Below are 27,826 nucleotides of genomic sequence, written 5' to 3' on the forward strand. Positions count from 1 at the left end.
CAGTGTCCGTAGTGCCTGCCCCCTTCCTGCCCTGCCTCTCCTCTCCCCCAGGGCCTGCCCCCTTCCTGCCCCGCCTCCCCCCCCCCAGTGCCTGCCCCCAGTGCTGTGCTGCGGCAACCATGGTGTCTGGCACCCTGCCCTGCCCAGTGCCTGCTGTACCCATAGTGTCTGGCACCCTGCCCCTGTGTTGCCATGCCCCCGTTCCTGGGGTCCTGTCCTGCAACCTCCCCCCCATCCTTCCCTGCCTCCTCCTTGCCCTGCCCTCCAGGGCTCTCTGCACCGTTCTGCACCCACAGTGCTGGGCACCCTGCCCCGTCTGCTGCCTGCTTGACAGCCGTAATGCTGGGCAGGGGGCACCCGGCCCCTCAGGCTGCGCGCTCTGGTCTCACGGTGCTGCCCGGAGCCTGACCGCAAGGCGCAGGCGGGCAGCCCCAATACACGCAGTGAAGTCTTTCCCCAAGCTGCTGGGGCTGCTGCTTTTCCGGCTTCTCTCCTTGGGGTGGGCTCCAGGGAGTCCTCGTAAGGCTGATCACAGAAGGGAAGAGATCCAGTTGCTGGACACACACACGCAGCTGCTACCGGCAGAAGGGGAATCCTCCAGCTGCCAGCAGGCTCAAACTGGTAAGTAGCTTCTCTCTGGGAAGCTCTTGCCCCACCGCTAGCTCCATTCTTTTCACTGGAGAAGACGCATCCCCCAGCTCTGACTATCTAAAGTGGAGGTTGTTCAGGATGTACTTGTTTGTCCCAGGGACTTATTTTAACCACCCTGAGTACCAATAACCAAACTGTATCTCAAGAAGCTGCTAAATTTAGAGAGTGCGATGTGATACTTTCCCCCGTGTTTTTTATTTTAGCATATTAAATGTCGTGGATGTGTTTTATATGTCCTGAAGACAATACTTCGCTAATTGTTTGAACAAAGAGATACGAAGCTGCCCTTTTGATTGAAAGAGCAAGGTTCGTCTTCAGGACAGAAAGAAAAGTTACCTGTATACACTGCTTCCCAGATTGCCATTAACCAGGCAGGAAGTTGTCTACATGAGTTAACAGGCTCTTCTTTGTTTATTGCCATTTCCATAATTTCAAAGCCGCATGTGTTATTAAATACATCAACTTTGCATTATAGATAGTGATTGCTTTCTATTTATGGTGTATGTTATAGGTTATTTAGGGTCATTGCCAACCGGAGGATGATTAATAGCGGGGATTTAATAATATTTCAATATGGTGTTTTCTACTACGCAGTTTATTTAACAACAGATTTATAATGCCTATCACCTTTGTTCTTGGCCTGTGGAGCATTGAGTTGTCCCATGTCACTGGAATTGAAGTTATGCCAAGTAACTGGTTATTTTTATAATTTGAATAGTATCTTCTCATAGAAGACAATCAATGTTTGAGAATGTTTAAACAAGTGCTGTAGAGGTAACCAAAGTGTGCGTTAGTTTGAATCAAATTGAATGAACATCATATTTACTCTGAAGGCTCCCACTACCTACTCCACGTTTAATGTAAAATGAGTTGTGGTGGTGTATGTTTGGGCTGCTTACCTTCGGCTGGAGTTTTGTTGGCAATTTCAATTTTCTGTAACTGAATTTCAGGGTGCCTATTTCTTGCTGAGGTGAAAATGCTATCAAAGGCCTTTCAACAATTTTTTGAGATTTTCATTCACAGAAAGCCAGGGAAATTTACACCGTCAAACTCTCTGTTTTGGCTCTAAGCCTTCAATAGCTTCTTAGTTAGGGAGCAAACTTTTTCTTTCCTTCTCTCTTTTTTCTATAGTTGGTATTAATATTTGCTAAATGTATTATGGAAATATATTGACATCACTGAACAGTTTTGGAACTTTTTATTTAGCTTCCCCTACTGAAGGATTTCACAAATAAATCACTGTTTGTTCCCAATGTAAAGTGGTAACAAGTTGTCTGTACAGTTAATAATGCTGGATGCACTGGGGGGGAGGAAGTAACGTTTTAAATCTGAACTTTAAAAAATATATATAAAATTTAAGAGTCATATTCTGCACTCAGGTATACTATTTTATTGACTTCTGTAGTGGTATTCCAGACTTACACTAGAGTAAATGAGAGCAAAATTTGTCCCCAAATCTAAAGGCATAAGGCCTATTGAAGGCTGGTTTTGTCTCGCTCTGTTTTGAATAAAGTGTTTTATCAGTCTCTACCTTGTTGCTTGTATGGGGACATGTTTATTCAGGGTTCTTTTTTGCTAAATATGGTGCAGTCAATACACATATCCTGCAGCATGAAGAAATGTTGCACACAGGAAGAAATTTATGAACACTTGCGACATGAGCGTGAATCTGTTAGATAAGGTGCCAGTAATGTACACTTACAACATGTATTTAAATTGTCATATCAAAACCAATAATGAATATTCTTTTACAATTCTATTAGCCATCTTGGCAACAAGGGTACACTGTTGACTCATATTCTTGTCCACTGTAACTCCCAGGTGCTGCTTAGACAGTCGGTCCCCACTTGTAGCAGTGCATGGGATTCTTCCGTCCTAAGTGCAGGATTCTGCACTTAACCTGTTGAACTTCATCAGATTTCTTTTGGCCCAATCCTTCAATTTGTCTAGGACTAGGTCGCTCTGAATCTTGCCCCTATCTTCCAGAGTATCTACCACTTCCCCCAGCTTAGTGTCATCCACAAACTTGCTGAGTGTGTAATCCATCCCATCATCCAGATAATTTATGAAGATGTTGAACAAAACTGGTCCCAGGACTGATCCCTGGGGCATGCTGCTTGATACCAGCTGCCAACTAGACATTGATCCGTTGATCACCACTGTTGAGCCCAATGATCTAGCCAGCTGTCTATCCACCTTATAGTCCATTCATCCAACGCATACTTCTTTAACTTGCTGCCAAGAATACTGTGGAAAACTGCATAAATTTTTTTGCTAAAGTCAAGGAATATCATGTCCACTGCTTTCCCCACATCCACAGAACCAGTCATCTCATCATAGAAAGGAATCAGGTTGGTCAGGCATGACTTGCTCTTGGTGAATCCATGCTGACTGTTCCTGATCACCTTCCTCTCCTCCAAATGCTTCAAAATGGATTCCTTAATGACCTGCTCCATGATTTTTCTAGGAAATTCCTTGGTCTGTAGTTCCCCGGATCCTCCTTCCCTTTTTAAAAGATGGATACTATATTTGCCTTTTTCCAGTCATCCAGGGCCTCCCCTGATTTGCCATGAATTTTCAAAGATAATGGCCAATGGCTCTGCAATCACATCAGCCAACTCCTTCAGCATCTTCGGATGCATTGCATCTGGCCCCATGGACTTGCGCATGTCCAGCTTTTCTAAATAGTCCTTAACCTCTTCTTTTACCACTGAGGGCTGCTCATCTCCTCCCCATACTGTGCTGCCCAGTGCAGCAGTCTGGGAGCTGACCTTGTTTGTGAAGACCAAAGCAAAAAAAGCATTGGGTACTTCAGCTTTTTCCACATCAGGCTCTAGGTTGCTTCCTCCTTACAAAATGAAGGGGACCCACACTTTCCCTGACCACCTTCTTGTTGCTAACATACCTAGAGAAACCCTTCTTGTTATCAGCAGAGACCTAATTCATCTTGATTCCATAAGAATAGTTCTATTTTTTTAAATTTGGTTATCTAGAGTAATGAAGTTCAGCCTGCTGTAACAGATGTATAGAAAGTTCTGTTTAGTTATGTGAGAAAAAACTAAAATTTAAAACTGTATAAAGTGCTGATTCTCCTGGACTGAACCATGACACCGATTTCTTTCTATAGAAAGACTAACTTTAAATAAATACATAAGTGTTTTTCCATGTTTTAAATCTAGCCAATCAAGCAAACTGCTCTCTGTACATAAACTCCCATTGACTTCAAGTGAGAGAGGAGTCTTGTATGGGTGGGTGGGTCTATTTGTTAAATGTTATAAAGAAATTCCTGAAATAATCTGAAAGCTGCTTAGATATATTCAGTCTCTATCCTGCTGACAACATCAGTCTTTCTATATCCAATATATTTTCCAAGGTTTGCAACCACTCTGCTTTGAAAGGAGGAGTTAAGCATTTCCAGTTTGTAATATTTGAAGAAGAAGAAGAAGAAGTCAATCACTATTTCTTATTCACTTGTTTCAAACTTTTGTGCAACTTTTTGAGCATTTGAAACAAGTGCTCTCACATTTAATCTTAATGGTTTTTGTGTGCGCATGTGCATGAGCATGTTCTCTTTATATTTTTATATGGTTATTTGACTCCCAAGTCTCTGGGGCTTTTATTTATTTGGTTTTGGACCCTTCATCTTCCTCTCTCCTTCCCCAAACTCCTTTCTCTTTGGTTCCTCCTCCCTGCTGCACAGTCTAAAGAGTCTGGAGCAAGAAAAGGGACAGGGAACAATGAACAGAAAAGGATGAGAAAAGCAATGTTAATTTAAAAAATATCTGAATTCTGTGGTAGTACTAATTAACAACACTTTGGGGACTGCGGTAGCCTATTGAAGGCCATTTATATTTAACATAAGAGTGTAGTTACTGTTATGTATTCTGTGTCTTGCCTTATTGCTTAGGTTGCCGTAGCAACAGAGCTTAGCTTGTTGCCATAGTAATAGAGTTAGACTATTAGGGGATAGCTCAGCCAGTCCTGGCTGTTTTTTAGTGTAGTTCAAAAAATACTTTTCATGGGTGTGTTCCATCTGATTTTTCTGTGAATACAAGTACTCTGAATACAAGTACTGTTAAGGATTTAACATAACAGTTACAGATTTTAAACAGCATTAAAGTTTATATATTGTCTGCCAAGTAGCAGGTTGGAACAGCAGTCTCTCTATAAATATTTCCATTTTTGTTTTACAGGGACTGTAGTCAGGATGTAGAGAGCTTTCCCACCGCCAGCTATTGCAAAATCATGTCACTTAGAAAGGAATTGTACAGTTTATAAAATTATATTGCTCTAGGTTGCAGTATTGCACGTGGTGCTCATAGGGCAGTATACCCAGGCATTTAACTTATACTGCCAAGTACTATTATTTAAAAAGGATATAGGCAAGCAAGACCAGCTTAATTTTTCAACATACTGCTAGACAGGTGGTCTTGTCTAGTCACACAGTAGCCCTGGAAGTCAGGAGAGCTGTGTTCTAGTCCCAGGCTTGGTACTCGCATGCTATTTGACCCTGGGCATGTCACTTAATTCTCTGTAGTCCATTTTCTCCCTTGGTAAAACGACAATGATAATACTTATCTACTCACAGGGATGCTATGAGAGAGAGTTACTATTTTGTGAAGCACTTTGAGCTGCTGGATAAAAGCTGCTTTTGTAGTGCAAAGTATTATTCTTATTGATAGTACTAGTACTTGTAACAAAGGCCACATTTATAGCAGGTCTCTTCAATGGCATCAGCAAAATTCACAAATGCATTTGGCCTCTGCTTGGGTTAGGGGTCTGCCAACCTGGATCTGATTGCAGTATTGGAGTCTTTGTTTCCAAATGCAGCTTTTTGGAGGTTTAATTTAAAAGGTCCCTTGAAAATTTTCCTCGAAAGGTTTTTATTTTATGTAGTTTTCCATACATCACTGGAAGATGCTCTTTAAGCTTTGGAATCAACTTATATTTATATATCACAATGCACATACTACATATGTTACATTTAAATGTTTTGCAGGCTGGAATTTTTTCATTTTTGTGTCTCAAAATATTTCAAAGTTTTAAATGAAAGTGCTAGTGAAATATATTTGATATTGACAGGGGAGAAAAATATATAATATGTGTAGCATGTGACGGCATAACTAGAAGCTGCTTTTAAAATGTCTCAAGTCTTTTGAAAGCCCGTACACTGAAAGATGATTGTGGACACAATGGAAGAAAGACAAATGCCCAATTTCTTATGACAGTTTCCTAGAATGGTTGCAATTTTATTTAAATTGAACAAATGAATGCTTGGTTGAGAGCAGGTCATTCTTAAAAGTTAACTATTAGGGATGGTGAACCATCTAACCTTTCTCAACAACCATCTATGAGAGCGTCACACCGACTACTTGATCCATGTGTTTATGCATACCAAGGTGTAACTGGGCCCCACATTTGTACTGAGAGCTTTGACCCTCCTGCAGCCTCTACATGACACTCTATAAACAGGATGGTAAGAACAGGTAAATTCTGCAGTGAGACTTTTAACTGCACAGCATGGTAAATAAAGGCCAATTGCGTAACAGTAAGAAATATTATTTCTGGCCAAGATGGATACCTCAGAATATACAACATTCATATAAATATTTCTGGAATGATGATGAAGCATTAAGGTTATGTGCAGATAGAATATCCAAGAAATGTGAGTGCACAGAGATGAATAAATACACTCTTTTATTTTTTAAGCTGGAGGCTCGGATCTGTTTACCTTCAAAGACTTGATAGGATGAAGCAAGCTGGTATAATTGTGAAAGCAGTGACTGCTCAGGTCCTCTCTGTGGTCATTACACACAGGTAATGTGACCAGGTCTTCCTTTAACATTTGATAATTGTATTCTCCTGATCCTTATCTCTGGATTTTTACTTATTTTTTAAAAATTTGTATCTTGTCCAGGCAAGGACAGAGTATATCGGATGTGGATATGTGAACGGTATGCAATGCCCTGGATTGTTCACCTCCGTCGTTTGCAACTAAATTCCTCTGTAAGTAGTACCTAGCATATTGTAAAAATTAGCAAAGACACTTTCAGATTAGAAAACTTCCATTTTACATTGTAAGATGTATCATCTACGAGATAATGATTATTATCCTGTCACCTGCATGTAATTTGTTTTTATTTGTTTAGTAGTGAAAGCATTCCTTAAAGTTACAGCAACTTGGTCAAGCATACCTCTGGCATTAACCTATTTAATCTTTATTCATAAACTCATAGAACCAAAGTTTAAAAGAAAATGTTATAATGAACAACATATACATAATGCTTGCCATCTGGAACAGATAGGAGCATAATTTATTGGTTTTATAACGATTTTCAAAATTCATATGGGATGAATAAGTAAAATATCTTTTTTTTTAAAAAATAATCAGGAATAAAATTTGTGCCTGGGCTCATTAAATATCCATGACAATTTTGCAAGACTGAAATTAGTTTTTGCTCCAGCAATGGCTAGCTTCTGTAGATGGGAAAAGGAGAAGTAAACTGTTTTCATATATTATTTGTAATATAGACTGTAGATCAAATTCACCTTTGGTGTAATGGCATTGATTTTAGTGGCATTACACCAGGGATGGTTTTGTCCTAGTGATTATATATAATCCCTTCTGAGGTCTGAGGGGAAGCCAATGAAACTACACTAATTTATACCACCTGAGGATCTGGCCCTGTCATAGGTCAGCTGTGCCCAGTGCACCTTCCTGCAGCAGGCCTGCCTCAGTTTCCCTCCGAGTCCCCAGAAATAGCCCACAGAGTGTTCCCAAGTATAAATATAACCATTTATTACAGAAGTCCCATGCAGATACATCATAAGAATCCCACAACCATGATCCAAAATTCCCCAGTATCATTGCAAAAGTACATGCAACATACAACCCTGACATCTTCACCACATCCCAACTCTCCAGCGCAGCCCTCTCATTTCCTTGTACTAGGACAGACACCCCACTCCTTCCAACTCCACTCTTCGCAGTGGGAGCTCCCACAGCCTCCCTGCTAGGAGCATCCTTCATTCTCCCTGGTCATCTCACAGTTCCCCCGGGGCCAAATCTCCAGCCCTAGAGATGAGTAAGCTTCTCTGGCGCTCCCCTGCCTTCAGCCCTCTCCAGTCCTGGCTCGGGGAGAGCAGCAAGAAAACCCCTCTTGCTGCACTCATGCCCTCAGCCTTCTCCCAGGTCCCAAATATACAGTCTTGCAGCCAATTCCTACCTCTTCCCAAGGACAGCCAGCAGAGAGCTTTCTGCTCTCAGCAGCTTTCTCCAAAAATGACGACAGTGATGACTGTTACTGCTGCATTTGCTATGGCAGAGGGGAGCTGGACCGGCTTCATTTACAGGGACCAGCCCATCCTGTTACTGGCCTGGTATCTTAATAAAATGTAAGGGCTGAATTTTCAGAGGCCTCAACCTGGATTCTAATTTTGCTCCAACAATTAATTGCTGGCACAATCATTTGTCTAAATTCTATCTTTTATGCCCATATTTAGCATGCTGATTTGTGCCAGCAAAGGATATAGTGATCACTATTTAAAAAAGAATCATTTACTGTGGCATGATATTTGACTTTATTACAGCATTTACTACAATTACAAGAAGAAATAATGTAGTACATTTAACTTAGCTATTTTGAAATATGTTTATAGTGTATCTCTTTACTTAGATGGTGAAATTCAATCATTTTCATCCACCACTGATTTCTGTCAAGATTGTGGGTACAAAATTAATATTTGAGAATCTGGCCCCATGGGTTTCATAAAAGATGCTTCTGAAAAACCAGCAGTGAGGTGAGAGCTCATGTTGTGTAGCCTTTGCACAAAAAAATGTGGCCAGAGTTTTTGAAAACGTTCATCTACTGGGATTGCTCCAAAAGAGCTTCAGCTCCCAGATTGTAATATCTAATACATTTCCTCAGAAGATTTTTCAGTACTGAATACCATCTTGTCCTTTCAAACTTTATCCAAAGCTTACCCCAGTTGCATGGTGACTTCATGCATCTTGCTCAGTGAAGATGCCTGCAAGTGCATCCTCACTTGAACTTCCAATCATGGACCAGATCAAACTTGATTTTTCAGCTTTCTGCTTCTAGGAGTAGCAAAAAAGTGACACAGTTCCTGCAGACAGATCTGCACATTGGGGTCATCTTTGTCATACAGATGGCTGCCCAAGGAAGAAAAATCTTAGGGGAAGTCTAATGTTTAATGGTTATTTATTGTAGGAGTGATTGTAGACTGTAGGGGTGGATATTTTCTTGATTGCGTAGGAGAGCAAAGACCCTAGAGCTGACATTGCTGCACACTTATTGTTCACAAAGGTTTGGGTAAGAACATTTGATGCAGATATTGAGTGAAGTCTCTTTCCTTATAAACCCCAGTTTGTAAGACTGCTCTTTCGTATTCCCTGGCATGCCATTTTGTGAAGTATCACGCTGTGACAGGCATGTCCAGTTACACAGTGTCATATTTATATAATTTGATGTGATGTACATGTCATGAAAATATTTTCTGGAATGTAGTATGTCAACTCTGAACTTCAGAAGGGAAAAAATAATTTTTTGTAGACTGTAGTCTGCAGTTTAGTAAACAAGGCCTTTTTGCAATAACTGCTTCGGTGCCAACCTACAAAATAAGCTTCTGCTGCTTGTGAAAAGAATTGAAATGGTCGTTTGCTATTTGAATGTTAATGGGAATTATAAAAGTGACTTGTGGATGTGTTATAAGGTTTTCTGTGTATTGTCTTACAAAGTAAAGTAATAATATTAAAGTGTAGTTATGGATAGCAAAGTGACTGTAAAAATAGATATTTATTTTTCAGAATATCTGCTTCCTGTGTGCATTTAGTCATTATTAACATTCCAGAGACAAGTGGGTGCGGTATTTATTATCTTTTATTGGGCCAACTCCTGTTGCTGATTGAGGCAAGCTTTTGAGATACACTAAGCTCTTGTTCAGGTCTGGGAAAGATACTTAGGGCAGGGCTACATTTAAAATGCTGCATCAGCACAGCTGCACCAATGCACGGGCACCACTGCAGTGCTTACATGAAGATGCTCCTATCCCAACTGGAGAGCTTATCCCATTGGCATAATTAGTCCATCTCCCCAAGAGGCAGTAGCTCTGTCGATAGGAGAAGCTCCATTGTCAACATAGTGCTATCTGCACGGGAGGTTCAGTTGGTATAACTAGGTCACTCAGGGTGTGAAAAATCCACACCCCTGAGCGATAGAGTTATACTGATATAGGTCTGTACTGTAGCCCTGGCCTTAGAGTGTCAGACATAAATGCAAGGTGAAACAGATTGTTTAGCATAAGCAGTTAACACATATTCTAAGATGCCATTCAAGGTGAACACCTCTGGAGTCATAGGACAAAAAACATGGTTTAGAGGGTTACAGACTGTTATAATAACCCATAAATCCAGTGTCTTTATTAAGACCAAGATTTTTATTGTCTAGCAAAGTTATGAATTTAAGCTCCCTGGAATATCAGGATTCATAGAAACCATCCTCAAACTACTCACCACACAAAGGGCCAGTTTCCTTCAGAACACAACCGACTTTCTCCAGAAACTCCAGAACATTAACAGCCTCCTTCGGAACACCATCCTTGCCACTATGGATGTCACCTCCATATATACCAACTTCCCTCACAATGATGGCATTGCTGCCTGCCTCAGATATCTGCAAGAGTAAGACGATGCTCAACATTTAGATATCAATCCCAAATACATCGCCAAACTCATCCATTTCATCCTTACTCATAACAATTCTACATTCAACAACAAATACTTTGTCCAAACTATGGGATCCACCATGGGTATTTGGATGGTTCTCCGATATACCAGCCTCTTCATGGGCCACCTTGAGGAAGAATTTCTGGACAAATGGACCATGAAACCAGCTATATGCCTGAGATACAGTGATGATATTTTCATCCTCTGGATAGGCAACCTAAACTCCCTCATGGATTTTCACCTCAACTTCAACAACCACCACTCAGCCATGAGACTCCACTAGAACACTACTGCACCAGCATCAACTTCCTGGACATCATGATCAGCTTCAACAAGGAACCTTACATACAACTATATACAAGAAACCCCTGGATCACCACATTTACCTTCACAGATCCAATAACTACCCCAAATACACTAAGAAATCTGTTATCTACAGCCAGACACTCAACTATCATAGAATATAATTCGAGGAGAAAGTCCGAGATACACACCTTAACACATTTAAAACCAGCTTTACCAAACAAGGACGCTCCACCAGAGAAGTAGATTGCATCATGGAACAAGCTACCCAAATACCCTGAGAAAACTTGCTTCAATACAGGAAAAAATACCCTTTCACTGCACAGCTGTTGTGGTCATCTCCCATCCCATACTGAAACCCATATGCGGGGGGAGGGAGGGAGGGGGAAGGTATCATTAAACAGTTATAACCCATACTTGTTGGAGATCTCATCCTAAAAGAAATATTTCCTAAATCCCTTCTTCTGACCTTCAAACAATCCTCCAACTTCGCTAAGCTTATCAGAAGCAAGCTCCCCGCAGACCAGGACTCACCAACTCAAAGCGGCACCAGACCCTAACATAACAACAGATGCAAAACCTGCAGACATATCTACACTGCTATGATGATCAACGCTCCATCCCATAATGCACCTTTCAAGATTTCTGGGTCCTACACATACCTATCACAGTATGTAGTGTACCTCATCCAGTGCACTAAATGCCCCAATAATTATGTGGATAAAACCAGACAATCACTACATTCTCGAATGAACTTGCACAGAAAAGTGATAGAAGACAAAACTACCATATCACCTGTAGGAGAACACTTTTCACAAAACAGTCACTCCATATCTGACCTTTCTATCCTCATCCTCAAAGGAAACTTGCACAACACTTTCAAAAGAGCTTACGTTTATACCTTTGCTAGACACTAAAAATCTTGTTTTTAATAAAGGCTGGATTTGTGACTTATTACAGCAGTCTGTAACAACTTCCCCCATGCCCTTTTTTGTTCTGTGACTCCAGAGGTGTTAATGGGCCACTTCATGTTGAATGGTTTCTTAGACTATGTGTTAACTACTTATGCTAGGTGATCTATTCCTTCCACCTTGTATTTAGCTCTGACGCTTCACCTGAAGAAATGCTGGGTGTAGCTTGAAAGCTTGTCTCTCTCACCAAGAGAAGTTGGTCCAATAAAGCTATTACCTTATCCACTTTGTCTATCTAATATCCTGGGACCAGCATGAGTACAACACTGCAATTAACATTCTGGTAATTTACTATACCAAAAGTGTGCTGTATGTATAGGTTCCAAGGCCAGAAAGGACCATTATGATCATCTTGTCTGACTTCCTGTATCACACTGGCCATAGAACATCCCCAAAATCATTTTAGAGCAGATATTTTAGAAAAACATCCAATCTTGATTTAAAAATTGTCCAGTGATGGAGAATCCACTACAGCCCTCGGAAAATTGTTCCAAAGGTTAATTACTCTTCTACATCTTATTTCCAGTCTGAATTTGTCTTGCTTCAGCTTTCAGCCACTTGGTCTTGTTATACTTTTCTCTGCTAGATTGTAGAGCTCATTTTTAAATATTTGTTCCCCATATAAATACTTATAGAGTGTAATCAAGTCACCCCTTAACCTTCTCTTTTTAAAGCTAAAGAGATCGAGCTCTTTGAGTCTGTTATGATAAGGCCTGTTCTCTAATCCTTTAATAATTCTTTTGGCTGTTCTCTGAGCCCTGTCCAATTGATCAATGCTCTTCTTGAATTGTTGGCACCAGAACTGGACACAGTATCCCAGCAGTGGTTGCACCAGTGCCAAATGTAAAAATAAAATAACCTCTATACTCCTGCTTGAGATTTCTCTGTTTACGCATCCCAGGATCGCATTCATTCTTTTGGTTGAAGCATCACACTTGGAGCTCATGTTCAGCTGATTATCCACCACAACCCCCAATCTTTTTCAGATTTACTGCTTCCCAGGATAGAGTCTCTCATCCTATAAGTATAGAGCAAGATGTAGGGATGCAGAGTCCATGTTCCAAAGAGATTGCAATTTAAAAGACAAAAAACAGACTGGGGGACAGTGTGGGGATGGAGCTGGGGGGAGGAGGAGGCTTGAGCAGCTCACGTTCCTGGAGCCCTGGGCCTCTGCTGTTGCCCTGTTCCGCAGTAGAGCTGAGTGGAGGAAGTTATTTCCTTTTGTCGAGTATTTCAAAATTTGGTTTTGTTCCAGTTTGGAACGAAAACCAAGAATCTGAAAATTCTCGGGGATGGTGCTGTGGTCCCTGAGCTGCACAGCCTGGAATCTCCTGGACCCTCTGCCCCAGAGCAGTCCACCTGGTGGGCTACTCCAGAGCTGTGGACCTTGGAGGATCGGGCTGCCAAAGAGCCAGGTGGGCAAACGCATTTCAAACTCTGTTTATCTTGAATCATTTCTGAGAAGTGTTTGATTTTGACAAATCTACAAATTCCAATTAAAAAATGTCTTGTCACAATTTTTCTGACTAGCTCTGCCTGCCTGCAGTTCTGACTCCTCATACCTCCTTCGCTGTGAGCTGGACTCAAGTTCTTGCTCTGCATCGCCCCCTGCTGCCTGCCTGCATGGACCAGTGCTGTAATCCAGTTAATTACACATTACATATATGTAATTACACATACTGTAATCCAGTTAACACCCCTTGTGGAGAAAGCTGGAGAACAGTGGAGTTGCAGACAGGTCTTGGCAGGGCATGGAGACAGAAAAGAAAATGTTGGGTGCCTGGCTGCGGCAAAAGCCAGAAGGAAGGCTGAATTGAATTGTGGAGCCCTCAAGGCAATGACTGAAAGATGAAGGGGGAAGTTCACCTCTTAGAGCAATTTTTTGTAGTGTGAGACAGATGTCACTGCATCAGTTACACTCAGTTCATGTTTGCAAGGTTCTCTCCTTAAGGGCCAAAAATGTGTTTTTGTTTTGTCTTTTTCATGAAAGCTGAGCAACTGGAGCTCAGATCGCCCAACACTGATGCAATCCTCTCCTGATTTTACCATTCAGTAAAATGAGTAGTGAAGATATCCTGGTTTTACAGACCTTATACAGGTTAACTTCATCCTGTGAATATAGCACATTCCACAGAATTTGTTCCTTTCAATGGATACATTGGATACTTCGGGGATTTTGTTTTGTTGGATTATGAAATAGTTGCAGTTCCAGTTAATGTTATCTTAAATACATTTATATCTGTGTACAGTTATATACAAATAAATGGATTAATGCAGAGATATAATTTATATTCTTAGGCATATATACATATAGCATAATTGCCAATTTTTTGTTTTTGTGTAGCAGTAACAACAGGTTTGAACCCTGTGCAATCTTACATTACAGATAATTTGAGTTCTAAATGTGATTCAGTGTGAAGATGGACTTTGCAGTATGAAAAACATGTATATAATTATTTTATAAATTTGTTCAAGTATTTCTGTAAAAATATTACCTGATAAAGTTCTGTGTATGTAAGATCCTGTTTTTCATATTTAGGAGTGGTTTTAGAAAATTAGCTAGAGGAGTGGGTTTTATTAATATGTATGAGCTAAACTCTACAGTTTCGAAGGCCTTTTATTCCTACATGCTCCTTTCCTTTATAGTTAAAGGGACATCTGTTTGGGTCCTAATCTTTCTGTATGATTTGTTTTTTCCATTGGAAATTGAATATGTTTTTTGGATTACCTGTTAATGGGTTCCTCCTAGATCTGTGCATACAGCTTCCACCACTGTTAAAATGAGTTACAGAGATTGTGTTATATAGACCTATTGATCCTGCTGTGAGGTCCTCTTGGGTGGATGCCCAGACTTGGGCTCCATGTGGATGCAGGGGTTCATCTGCATAGATCTTATTGTATAATTGTGGCCTAAATATGGATATAATCTGTAGAGATATAGTACTGTAATGGATATGAATATATGCATATTCTGCAAATATGCTCATGGGGATTCCTATGTCACATGGCTACATAAAGTATGTGTGTGAACCTTACAAGGGGCAATGTGCAGACTACAATTTATTCAGCAACAAAAGAAAAACAAACAGTCCATCTCTGTTTTTACAGAGCTCAGAAGATAATGACTGAAGTATTAGGAAAAAGGAATCCACTTCCATTTCTTTTTGCAGTGGATGCTTTCTCTCCTTCAAACTGTATAATGGTATTTAGGTTGTGGTCAGGGTATACATGTATGGGGATGTCTGCAACACCAGTTGGGAAGATAATAGCGAATTGACCCAATTGAAATCAATGGCAAAACTCCCATTGACTATACTAGGACCAGGATTTTACTCAATAAAAATAAGATGGTAAAGAATTTGTATCATCATGGAGTAAGGGAAAGCTGAGTCAACAGAAACTGTGTGCATATATCACAGAATAGACTTTTGTCCATGTTATGAACTGTGCAGTGGCCCCAGGACAGCAAAATACATCCTATCTACTGTAGTATTCATAATTATCTTTTAGTTATACGGGACCAAGAACAATTAGACACTGCACAGTGCATAATAAAATATTAAGGGACAAATTTTCACTGTTTTGTGTGGAAGCTGTTGAATGCTGAGCTTTTTTGAAAATCTGGCCTAACATTTTTAATAGAACGAATAGTTCAAACTCCTATCCAAATTATAGCTCTTTCTGACATAAGGTTGGAGTACATACTGTTTCTGGATGCTTTTTGCATTTCTTAAACAGAATGTAGTTTTTCATATTAACTTTTCCCCTCTTTTTTCCCCTCATGAAAGTAATGTATAATGATAAAAATTGTGGTAAAAGCAAATAATTTATGAGAATTTACATTTTTAAATTCATTGTAATATTTCTCTCTGCATTTATGTATAGGAAATTCCTAGCACTAAAAATATATTATAAATGAGTGGTGTTAACTAACTGTTATTGATTTGGTTGAATTTCAGAAAAAATACTCATTATATAAATTATTCAATTAACTCTGCTTGTTTATTTGTCACATAAATTATTTGACAAAGGTTATTTGAGCAGATATGGAGCTGTTCAAATCCTGCAAAAATTTACTTTTCAAATATTCGATTTGACTAATTACAACAGCAAAGTTTGTCAAATAATGTATTGGACAAATAATATTGTGCCAGCTCTAGTTATAGCGGAGGGTCTCTTGCTATTTCCAGTACTACACTGTTTTCATCTGTCTGCTTTAACTTGTACGTCAACCTCAGCCAAAAACTAATTATTCAGTACAAATGCAAGTTTTTTCTTTTGCTCGCATGAGTTGTGCTGTTGTACTAAATCTTTTATGGCTGTTTGGATTGCTAAATTTCATGTAACAAAAGATGTACATTAATGTACTGCTGTAACTAGGCAAATATTCCCTACACAACGCACTGGAGTTCCATTATTTCCATAACTTTAAAGCAACAAAATCTCAGTTTAAGCAGCAACTTTCATTGCACTAGCTGAGTTCTAACATTTTGTTTTCTCCCTTCTTTTTAATAGTATGTCCTTTAAAATGTAAGACTAATAGGATCCTCAATCCTGATAATTGCACATGTGCCTGTGATGAAGGATCAGAACAGACTGTTCAGGTACAGCTTTATGGTTTATGTAAAATAGGATATATTCACAACCAGTCTTCATTACATAAGAGGCTATTCTCATTCTGTTGGCTGAGAAATAAAGGTTATCTAAGATGTTTCTTACAAACTCTTGCATTAAAGCTACAGTAAGGCTTGTAGCTCTTGGAAGAAAAAGATGTTCCTTTTCAAAAAGTGAGAATGAAGCTGTACTAGCTGATGCAGAATCTCAAGATGCTAAGACCTCTAGTCAGCCAAAATGGTACGTGGGTTTTTGGGGCTGTGAAGTGCCATGTATATTGACTACACAAAAGAATAATCTGTTCAGGGCAATAGTTAGCTCAGTGCAGTAGGTTAAAATGGCTGCCATGGAAGAAATCTCCCTCCTGTTTTAGTACATTGAGGATACAGTGAACTCAGCGTGCTTCACAGTATTATTCCCAGAAGGTCAATTGCCATATATACTGGTACTCAGGTTAGTTAGAGCCTGTGAAAGCGTAGTCTGGGAGGATGGTGGAACCTCTGTAGACCAGCATTTGAAGACTTACATTTCAACTGAATAGAACCCTAAGATGTTACGTTTTAGCATGTCTCTTAGTAAGATGCCAGTAAGACTCCTTATGTTTTAGTTAGATGTTGTGGGCCAAATTCTTATTTCCAGTTTTACACCAGTGGAAATGAGAGTAGAATTTAGCCATCTCTCTTAATACCATCTTGTAGACCTTCTGATTTGATAATTTCATTGTGATTTCTACATCAGAGACTCAGACTGATGATATGGTTGTGCCAGCTTCCATATCTCAGCATTCTGAGGGTCCTCAGAGCACCAAGTCTGTTTTTCTGCTCTATCTTGGCATTGCTGGCCTCATGCCCAATATTGATTGTGGCTAATTTGGCTGGAGAGCTGTTGGTAGGTACTGTGAAGCTGAAGTTGATCTAAACTCTGTATATATCTTCTCCACTGCTAGATACTTCAGGAAAAATATTGGCGAGAGACTAATATGATGAAAATTTTCTGCAAAGGATAGAGAAAATTATTCTTTGGCTTTATTATGAAAACACTAATAAATAGTTAATGTAGAGTTATATTGTTTTGTATATTGAAATGCTGTTAGCTTTTTTGCACCAAGATTTATGTATCACAAATTTTTTTTGCATACCTATTTTGTTTCCTGTGTACTATGGACATATTATAGAGGCTTGTGGGAACTCTAATGAGACCTTCAGTACAGGAATGCATCAAGTAAATTGTCCGTAAATACAGCCAGAATGATGCAGAGCTAAATGTGAGCACAGCAGTAAGTAACTGTGATTGTTTCCAATTGGGATTACCGTACTTTCAGCAAATCTATATATGTGAGATAAAATATTTAAAATTGTGTGGCAGTTAAATATTTGCCAGATTCTCATCTTTAAGGAGTAGGAAATCTCTGTGATTTATGTCCCTGAGCTTCCACTATTAAAGTCAGCAGGAGCTTGGCCGCTGGCTTCAATGAATGTAGGATCAAGCCCCAAATGAACTTACTCATGAAGTTCAAAAGTTGATTCTGATAAAGGAAATGAGAAGAATTAGTTGTAATTGCAACATCTTGAGCTACAGAAAGGGATCAATGTCATGTTGCTTATTGAAACAATAGCACTAAATGAAATCGCTTTAGACTTCTTTTTTCAAGTTAATATAATGCCCCTATTAGGGAGCTGAAAAGTCATCCTGGACTTCTGCATTTTTTTAAGAGGGTGGAAGGCAGTTATTTGATTTAGCTAATAAAGAGATCTGTAATTATCATAATATTCTCTCTACTTTCCAAAATTAACAAATACATCTTAATAGAAGAATACATTAGAATGTGCATACTGTCCTAAAACCATGTAAATTATACGCAGGCATACATTTGGTTCTTCTTTTTTGGCTACTCTTTTAAGGTGGTCTTTGAGTAATGGCAGAAGTTAGGAAAGCTAATTATAATAAATTTCCCAAAGCTGATTCTTGGTTGAGTTATCAACTGAAACAGCAAATTATGGTGAGTCTGTAAGTACTTCTGATGAAGTCAATACAAACATAAACATAAACTTTTTACTTGACCTATACATTTAACCACACTAAATCTTCACAGCACCTATTAAAAATGTGATAAGTGCCAGAACGTGTTGTCATGGGAAAATACGTTACAACAAAGGCTATTTGAGTACTGATCACTGTGAATGCATTTGCCAAGATGGGTAACCTGGGAATATCTGTGGTATGTACATGGCACAATAAAGAATTACATTACTCTAAAACTGTGCCACTCTCAAATCTCCATAAAGAGCAGAGTTCTTTTCAACTGGTTACTTTTCACATGGAATTTGGTCTCTGACTGCTGTTTCCTTCTACAGTCTTAATTTTGCCTTTATGAGAGAATTCTTAAAAATATATAAGTCTCCCTATACTCATTGGTGTTTGCTTTTGTTATTATTGCAGCTTGTTGCAGCTTTCCTCTTGTTTTTCTTTTGGAACATCTGTTGAGTTTTTTAATTCTTCTTCCAGTGCTTGCTCATGTCCATTCCACTATAGGTGAGTGTATGCCTCTGTGCACGGTTCCTGGAACTTTATTCCCCTTAGAAGATCCCGTAGGGCCAACTCCGGTGCCCCCTGGAGCCCCGCACACGTGCCGTGGTATATGAGGCACTGCCGACCCTACGCCCTCTCAGTTCCTTCTTTCCACTCGTGACGGTTGCTGGAACTAGCCTTGCTCTCAGCAAGTACTATTCCCCTTGTTTGAACTTGTTTGGTATTCTAAGTAGTTTAGTTAGTTAAGTAGTTGTTAAGAGTTGTTAAAAAGAGTAGTTACAGATAAGGCAAGTCCCTGCGAGGACTTAGAGCGGCTGGGCTATGCCCCGGTCACCAGGATTCAAGCCGTGTGCCTCCTGTGGGAAGGCTTTCCTGCAACCCCCATGACTGCTGCCTTAAGTGCTTGGGGGAGGCACATAAAAAGAAAAGAGCAAGACCTGCAGGGCTTTTAAACCAAGGACTCAGAAGGACTGAGAAATCCAGTTAAAAGCCTTGCTGATGGAGGCAGTGCTCCACCTGGCGTCCAAGCCGGCCCGCTTCTCCTTGGCACCAAGCATTGACTCGGCACCATGCAGCATCACCGCACAACATCGCCGGCACCGAAGAGGAAGAAGGCGCGCGCAGAGCACGGACACTCCCCTGCGCCGTCGGTACGGGCAGGATCGAGCACGGAGATGCACCAGACCCGGCCCGTTGAGTCTTCTCCGGAGCCTGCATCTCGGGTCAAGGAGCCACCCCCGACTCCTGGGAGTGGGAGAGTGCCCCTGCCAATGCCGTTGACACAGAAGGCTTTCCAGGCAGCAAGAGCCTTGTTGGCCTTGCCTACGCCACCTCCGCCTCCCCCCTCCGCTGAGGGAGACGGGGCCGGTATCACAGGGGAAACCTGCGTTGGGTCCCCCTGAAGGGTGGTGGAGATCCTCGGTATGGGGAGGAAGATCTCCCGCTGGAGGGCCACCAGGGGTAGAGCAGAGCTGCTCCCCCAATAGTGGCTCCAGGTCAGCGTTGTTGAGCCACCCTGTGTCGACTCAGGATGCGGAGTCTCCCTCTTGGCACTGACGTCAATCCCCAGGCAGCGCAGGCCAGGCAGCAGCACCGGTCGAGGTCTGCCAGGTGGCGCTCGGACAGCTCCCGTCCCAGTTCCCCGGCACCAAGGAGTTCGCCCGCACCGAGGCGGTGCAGAACCCGGTCGCCGTTGGAGGACCCAGCACCGAGGAGTTCGCCCGCACTAAGGCAGCACAGAACCCGGTCACCATCGGAGGACCCGGCACCGCGCAGTTCACAACATGGAACCCAGTTGCTGGAGTCTGGCTCGGCACCGAGGAGCTCAGAGCAGTGCCAACTTCGGTCACCGAAAGGGTCTGTACGGCCTCACGGCAAGTCATCAGTATTGAGATAATGCTCTGATATCTCTAGCTCTTTGGAGCGCACCTCCATTCATCAGCACCGTTCGCAGCAACGGAGGCAGTCCTAGTCATCCTCCAGGTCGGAGACGTCGAGAGGGCGGTACCCGGCATGGAAGGACGCCCGGGACTGAGGACGTGCATGGCACCGCCGGTCCAATGACTCAGGGTCTTTCAGGGGGGATAGCCATCGGGACAGCCGACATCCCCACAAAGCGTTACAGCTTGTGGCGCAGTCAGCCCTGGGTTGGCCCCTGGGTCAATGGCTGCAGCAATGGCCTTATTGGGCCCCATGGGGTATCCAGATGGGGCCGGGGCCCTTAATCCATCCTGTCATCGGGGGGGGGGGGGTGTCCGTGCCTCTGGCACAGGAGAGAGCCCATAGACACCACTCCTCAGACATGGTGGCTATGATCTTCCAGAAGTGGGGTGTTCCCCAACTGGACCTATTCGCATCGGCCAGGGTTGCAAGACTGGGTCGATTTCCGACGCGTTCCTTATTGTCTGGACGGGGACCCTCATATATGCGTTCCCACCCATTCTGCTTCTGCCCAAGGTCCTGCTGAAAATAAAGAGGGACAGTGCGAATGTTATACTCATCGCTCCAGCCTGGCCGAGACAGCACTGGTTCAGCATGCTGCTGGACCTTTTGACCTCCACCCCTGGAGCTCCCGAGGCGACATGACCTTCTCTCCCAGGATCATGGTCGCCTGTTGCACCCGGACCTGGACTCCCTACACCTCACAGCCTGGAGGCTTTGTGGCTGATGGAGGGAGAGAGAGCCTGCTCGGTGCAGGTCCAACAAGTACTGCTTGGCAGCAGGAAATCTTCCACACAGGTCATGTACCAGGCTAAGTAGAAACGGTTTACCTCTTGGGTGGAGTCCCAGGCATCCCGCCCAGCCTTTCGCCTGTACAGGTGATCCTGGAGTACCGGCTTCAGCTAAAGCTTCAGGGTCTGGCACCAGCCTCGCTGAAGGTTCACCTGGCGGCCATTTTGGCCTTCCATCAGCCGCTAGAGAGGAGATCCCTGTTCTCCCATCCCATGTCCGTCAGATTCCTCAAGGGGCTGGAGAGGCTTTATCCTTGACCTGGTGCCTCCCTGGGATCTCAACCTGGTCCTCTCGAGACTTATAGGGCCCCCCTTTGAGTCCATGGCTTCATGCCTTCTGCTCATGCTTTCATGGAAGGTAGCCTTCCTGGTGGCCATTACCTTAGCTAGGAGGGTCGTTCAGCAGGCAAGAGAGGATGCGGGATCCGGCAGAGCAGTGCTGAGGGAAGCTCACCAGTAACTCCTACCCACCTCCAAGGTATTGCTTGTTAGTCACTTATAGTGGAATAGACATGAGCAAGCACTCGAAGAAGAAAACAAGGTTACTTACCAGTAACTGATGTTCTTTGAGATGTGTTGCTCATGTCCATTCCACAACCCACCCCCGGTCCCTGCTGCTGGAGTTGGCAGAAAGAAGGGACTGAGGGGGCGTAGGGCCGGCAGTGCCTCATATACCGCACGAGCTCCAGGGGGCGCCTGAGCTAGCCCTATGGGATCTGCTAAGGGGAAAAAAGTTCCGGGAACCGTGCATGGAGGCATGCACTCACCTATAGTGGAATGGACATGAGCAACACATCTCGAAGAACATCAGTTACTGGTAAGTAATCCATGAGGTGAGAATCCTGCATGGATGATGTCTTTCGAGAAAGGAAAATTACCTATCTGTAATTCTGCTTCTCTGATGGTTATTATTTTGTAGGACTCTCTCTCTCTCCCCTGAACCTCTCCCCACACATTTTGTGAGGTGCTTGTTTTCCCCCACCTTATTTTTGATCATATTAGATTGTCTTTTCTTTCTGGGAGCTTTGCCTCCCACTTAATCTGGGGAAATCTCTGGAACGTTCTTATACATGGGGAAAGGGTGGCTTATAATGGCCAATAATGCATTCTACCACACTACAGTTGTACAGAAAGGTAAATAAATAAATGTAAACATTAGGGATACTGCTAGTCCTGTGCTAAGGAGCTAATGGACAGGAATGGGGATCTTGCAAGATGATACCTTCAGAAAAGCAAATGTACAAGGTCAGTAATTTTCCTTATCATCAACAACAACAGCATGCATGGGCGAAGACCCATCATTCAATGGCAAAGGCATCTTCCTCCTTGGCTTCACCCCCTTCCGTGTTAGGCAAATGTTTATTTTATCACCCCTGCCGAGGTTGCCATTCCTTCCACCTGATATGATGTTTATCTGATGATAACGTTGCTTTGCAGCATTGTAGTATATTGTACAGGCCTCAGAAAGTGATGAATAGCACCCGTGGCTTTCTGCAAACACATACGGTTGCTCTATTAATATGAAGTTGATCCTGCAGATCTCTGGACATGTGACAACCTGATACCCTCTGTTTCTAGAGGGGGAATATGTTCATTCACCTGACGTGAGCTATGCGTGTATTGTACCTGCTGGATAAATATTTTGCTCATTCAGAAGCTCTCTCGCTTGCCTTTTTCTGTGATTTTTTTTCCTCACATTTCTTACCTCATTCTTTGTTATTTGGATATTTTGCTCCATATATACAGCTAGCATCCGTAGCTCTGTTCAAAGTTAGAAAAGTATATTGGATTGATATGGTTCTCTTTAAGCAAAAAAAAAAAAAAAAAAAAAGTCATCTTTTCATGTTTTTAAGCTTCATTGAAATATTTCAACCAGCTTTGATTGTTCTGTAAATCTCTTACATTAGTTTTGTTCCACGGTTCATGCTTATCCAATGTTCCTATTTTCTCCAGTTCTTTTCAGTGATTTATTTTGATTTGGCATACAGGTTTGTCATAACTTTAGCCTACTGTATATTAATCATTAAGCTACTCATTCATCTTTTTCTTTATTATAGTCAGTCTCTGTCTCTCTCTCCTCCCTTATTCTGACATTAAGACAGTGTCATCTACGAATCTCAAATGATCCACTATTAGTCTGTTAGGGTCTTTCTCCCTTGTGCAACATGCAAAAATAGCCTCAGCAATGAAGAACTGAAGCATAATGATAAAGCCTGTTAGGGCAGATATCTCTTCTCTGTGTTTACACAGCACCTAGAATGATGTGGTCCCAATTCTTGACAGGGGCCTGTTATTGCTTACATAATATAAACATTTACTATTACTACTGATAATAAACGGTACAACCACCAAGAATGTCTGTTAGTGTGCATAGAAGAGGTGGTATTTTGTGATTCTTTCATCTATTCAAATGGGAAAGTGCAGAGGTGGTTGGGTTTATGTATCACTGCACTCCACCTCATCCTGGACATTTTAATGGTGATGCCTACAGCATGATGTGGCATTTGGCTATGAACCTCTGAAAATATGTTCTGATACTATAAGAACCCCAAACTCCCTACCATCATATGCCTTTTTATGGATTATTTTTGTTCAATTTATAAATTAATTGATTGATTATCAGGCTGATGGGACACTACATTAAGTCCTGCTTATATCCTGGGTGTTATATTGTCTTTACTGTGATCTTTCCTATATTATATATGTGTGAAAAAATTTCCCAGTATTTTGTGAAGAATTTTGTAAAGACTTGGCAAAAGGCCAGTGGGTCTGTGTATTCCTTGACATCCTCTCTTTTTTCCTCTGTGGAGCAGTGTCATAGAAGCATTGTTCCAGACTTCTGGACTTTTCTCTCTGCATATTAATAGTTTTGCACGTGTTTAGGAAATGAGCTATAATTTTCTCTGTTAAGAATCCAACTATCAATTTGCTATGAATATGGACTGAGAACAATCCAAAAACACAGAAAAACTGCAAAGGGACATGTTAATAGCATATACTTCATGGACATTTCTAGCCAAAAAGGGTACTCCTAAGAATAAAGCACAAGATTCTTTATAAAAAAAGAAAAATGGTCCAAAGGAGCTTTGCAGCTCAGAACACATCAATGGAATTTCTAAAAATATAGTATTTTAGTGGAATGTGAAAAAACAAAGAAAATTAAACCACAAAATCTGTGTTATACTATATCCATTCCAGTGGGCTTAGGCTAAATTGTATCTTGTTATTAGGACCAAATGCAACTGCAGTGTAAGTGTCTGGGCCAAATTCAATGAAGAAGTAAATGGTTGTGTAAGTGGTAATGTTAGTTATACTGATGTGGCATTGAAGGAGTATGCAAAATAACTTTATGTACATACCAGTGAGGGCCTGGAGTGGGTGTGGGTGGGAAGAACATAGTATATATTTATCCAGTATCCTCATTTTCTTGCAGAATTAATGATAGGATGCCAGGTAAAGCAGACTCTTCTTCAACTTACATTTGGGAACATAACACCGGAAGGTCTTGGGTCACGGAGTCCAGTCCCCTGCTATTACAGACAACCTCATAGAATCATAGAATATTAGAGTTGGAAGGGACCTCAGGAGGTCATCTAGTCCAACCCCCTGCTCAAAGCAGGACTAACCTCAGCTATATCATCCCAGCGAGGGCTTTGTCAAGCCTCAGCTTAAAAACCTCTAAAGATGGAGATTCCACCACCTCCCTAGGTAACCCATTCCAGTGCTTCACCACCCTCCTAGTGAAAAACTTTTTCCTAATGTCCAACCTAGACCTCCCCCACTGCAACTTGAGACCATTGCTCCTTGTTCTGTCATCTGCCACCACCAAGAACCGCCTAGCTCCATCCTCCCTGGAACCCCCTTTCAGGTAGTTAAAGGCTGCTATCAAATCTCCCCTCATTCTTCTCTTTTGCAAACTAAACAAGCCCAGTTTCCTTAGCCTCTCCTCATAAGTCCTGTGCTCCAGCCCCCTAATCATTTTTGTTGCCCTCCGCTGGACTCTCTCCAACATGTCTACATCCTTTTTGTAGTGGGGAGCCCAAAACTGGACACAATACTCTAAATGCGGCCTCACCAATGCCGAATAGAGGGGAATAATCATTTCCCGTGACCTGCTGGCAATGCTCCTACTAATGTAGCCCAATATGCTATTAGCCTTCTTGACAACCAGGACACACTGCTGACTCATATCCAGCTTTTTATCCACTGTTACCCCCAGGTCCTTTTCTGCAGAACTGCTGCCCAGCTCGTCGGTCCCCAGTCTATAGCTGTGCATGGGATTCTTCTGTCCTAAGTGGAGGACTCTGCACTTTTCTTTGTTGAACCTCATTAGATTTCTTTTGGCCCAATCCTCCAGTTTGTTTAGGTCCTTCTGTATCCTATCCCTACCTTCCAGGGTATCTACCACTCCCCCCAGCTTAGTGTCATCCGCAAACTTGCTGAGGTTGCAATCTACCCCATCTTCCAGATCATTAATGAAGATGTTGAACAAAACCAGCCCCAAGACCGACCGCTGGGGGGCACTCTGCTTGTGACCGGCTGCCAGCTAGACGTGGAGCCATTGATCACTGCCCGTTGAGCCCTATGCTCTAGCCAGTTCTCTATCCATTTATAGACCATTCATCCAACCTATACTTCTTTAACTTGCTGATAAGAATACTGTGAGAGACAGTATCAAAAGCTTTGCTAAAGTCAAGGTATATCACATCTACCGTCTTCCCTACATCCACAGAGCCAGTCACCTCATCATAGAAAGCAATCAGGTTGGTCAGGCATGACTTGCCCTTGGTGAATCCGTGTTGACTGTTCCTGATCACCTTCCTCTCTTCCAAGTGCCTTAAAATGGATTCCTTAAGGACCTGCTCCATGATTTTTCCAGGGATTGAAGTGAGGCTGAGTGGTCTGTAGTTCCCTGGATCCTCTTTCCTCCCTTTTTTGAAGATGGGCACCATATTTGCCTTTTTCCAGTCATCAGGGACCTCCCCCAATTGCCACGAGCTTTCAAAGATAATAGCCAATGGCTCTGAAATCACCTCAGCCAACTCCCTCAGCACCCTAGGATGCATTGCATCTGGCCCCATGGACTTGTGTATGTCCAATCCTTCTAAATAGTCCTGGACCTGTTCCTTCAGCACTGCGGGATGTTCGCCTCATTCCCATTCTGTGCCACCCAGTGAAGCAGTCTGGGAGCTGATCTTGTCTGTGAAGACAGAGGCAAAAAAGGCATTGAGTACCTCATCTTTCTCCACATCCTCTGTCACCAGGTTGCCTCCCTCATTCTCTAAGGGGCCCACACTTCCCCTAATCTTCCTCTTGTTGGCAACATACCTGTAGAAACCTTTCTTGTTCCCCTTCACGTCCCTTGCTAGCTGCAACTCCAATTGTGCTTTGGCCTTCCTGATTTCATTCCTGCATGTTTGAGCAGTATTTTTAGAATCCTCCCTAGTCATCTGACCAAGCTTCCACTTCTTGTAAGCTTCTTTTTTGTGTTTAAGTTCGCCAGATAATCTAATTTGTAAATGTACCAAGCTCTATCTTAAAACTAGTTAGGATGTTTGCCCGCACTACTTCTAGAGCAAGGCTGTTCCAGAACCTCACTCCTCTGACGGTTAGAAACCTCTTTCCAATTTCCAGCCTAAACTTATTTTTGGTCAGTTTATACTTGAACCATCTACAGCACCATTGTCAGAGGCAGGTTCAGCACTGACTTCAGTGGAAGTTGTGCCTACTTATACCAGATTAAGTTTGGCCCCCACATAGCACCAAATCAGTTTTAATTACTGAATTCTGGGTTGGTAAGACTTACACTGTTGTGCCCTCATTTACTGATCACTTATATATCACAGACTTCAATCTTTTCATAGAACTACCGGTGATATATAATGAGACAGGGTGGGTGAGGTAATATCATTTATTGAAGCTTTTGAGCTTACAAAGAGCTCTCAGTAAACTCTGAGCTTGTCTCTCTCACCAACAGAAGTTGGTCCAATAAAAAGATAATTACCTCCACCTGCTTCATCTCTCTAATATTGTTGACCAACACAGCTACAACACTGCATAAAGTTTAATCCCTTGACTCTGTAGGGTTGTTAAAAATCTTAATTATATATTTCTTTGCATTTTGGGGTATATTAAGTTTTATTTATTCCTGTTTGCAAGTAACATTTTTGATTCTCCCTTTTTTCTTATAGAATTGGAAGCTGGAAAGTTACGGCTGAACAACCTGATGATGAGACTTTCACGTGCTTTGATAGTGATTGAGCAAATAAAATATATTCCCCTTTCTTAAGGAACCATTTTAATGGGCATTTGCTGTGTTCATCCTGTGATCTGAAGATGAAAAGTTTGGTCCTGTTTCCAAACCTTGAGTTGCTTAGCCTGCCACTTACATTTTAAAATAAATCTATAGTAAGTCATATAGCTAGTGATTATTTGGCTATGCTTGTTGATGTGGGTAGTAGTGTCTATGACATCCTCTTGTTAACTTCTTTTCTGAATTAAAAGCAGGAAAACAGTAATGGATTCAGTGAGACCTAAGATCTGTGACATAAGTTATCCTTTTCTACTTGAATTTTTATTAAATATAGGGTAATTCTCCGATTAACCATGTTTTGGTTTTTTTTATTTTCTGATTTACAAGCAGATCAGAACTGCTACTTAGTCATTTCTAACTCTCATTAATTACAGATTTTATATGTCAAGGACCATAGAAAATCCTTCAGTGACTCCAGATAATAGAAAGAATAAACATTTACGTAGTTGAGGAATAAAAGGATGTATCA

The 27,826-nt window shown here is 41.7% G+C and overlaps 1 protein-coding gene across 1 annotated transcript; it reads left to right on the forward strand.

The window, feature by feature from the left end:
* Positions 1-119: 119 nt before the first annotated feature.
* Positions 120-27,460, forward strand: LOC137147679 (uncharacterized). Its single transcript, XM_067539979.1, has 3 exons — positions 120-621; positions 6,569-6,657; positions 27,236-27,460. The coding sequence occupies exons 1-3, from the start codon at positions 120-122 to the stop codon at positions 27,260-27,262; spliced, it is 618 nt and encodes a 205-aa protein (XP_067396080.1). The 3' UTR covers positions 27,263-27,460.
* Positions 27,461-27,826: the final 366 nt, after the last annotated feature.

Source organism: Emydura macquarii, unplaced genomic scaffold (genome assembly GCF_026122565.2).
Source record: "Emydura macquarii macquarii isolate MOO-44397 ecotype Brisbane River unplaced genomic scaffold, CSIRO-AGI_Emac_v2 contig_561, whole genome shotgun sequence".
In the NCBI taxonomy this organism is placed as follows: domain Eukaryota; kingdom Metazoa; phylum Chordata; order Testudines; family Chelidae; genus Emydura; species Emydura macquarii.

What these genes read in the sequence shown, in the direction of transcription:
- LOC137147679 (XM_067539979.1), top strand. Translation starts at nt 120, where the DNA reads ATGGTGTCTGGCACCCTGCCCTGCCCAGTGCCTGCTGTACCCATAGTG. An exon ending in CTGCCAGCAGGCTCAAACTG is followed by an intron (nt 622 to 6,568) that starts GTAAGTAGCTTC and finishes TATCTTGTCCAG; the next exon opens with GCAAGGACAGAGTATATCGG. An exon ending in GTTTGCAACTAAATTCCTCT is followed by an intron (nt 6,658 to 27,235) that starts GTAAGTAGTACC and finishes TTTTTCTTATAG; the next exon opens with AATTGGAAGCTGGAAAGTTA.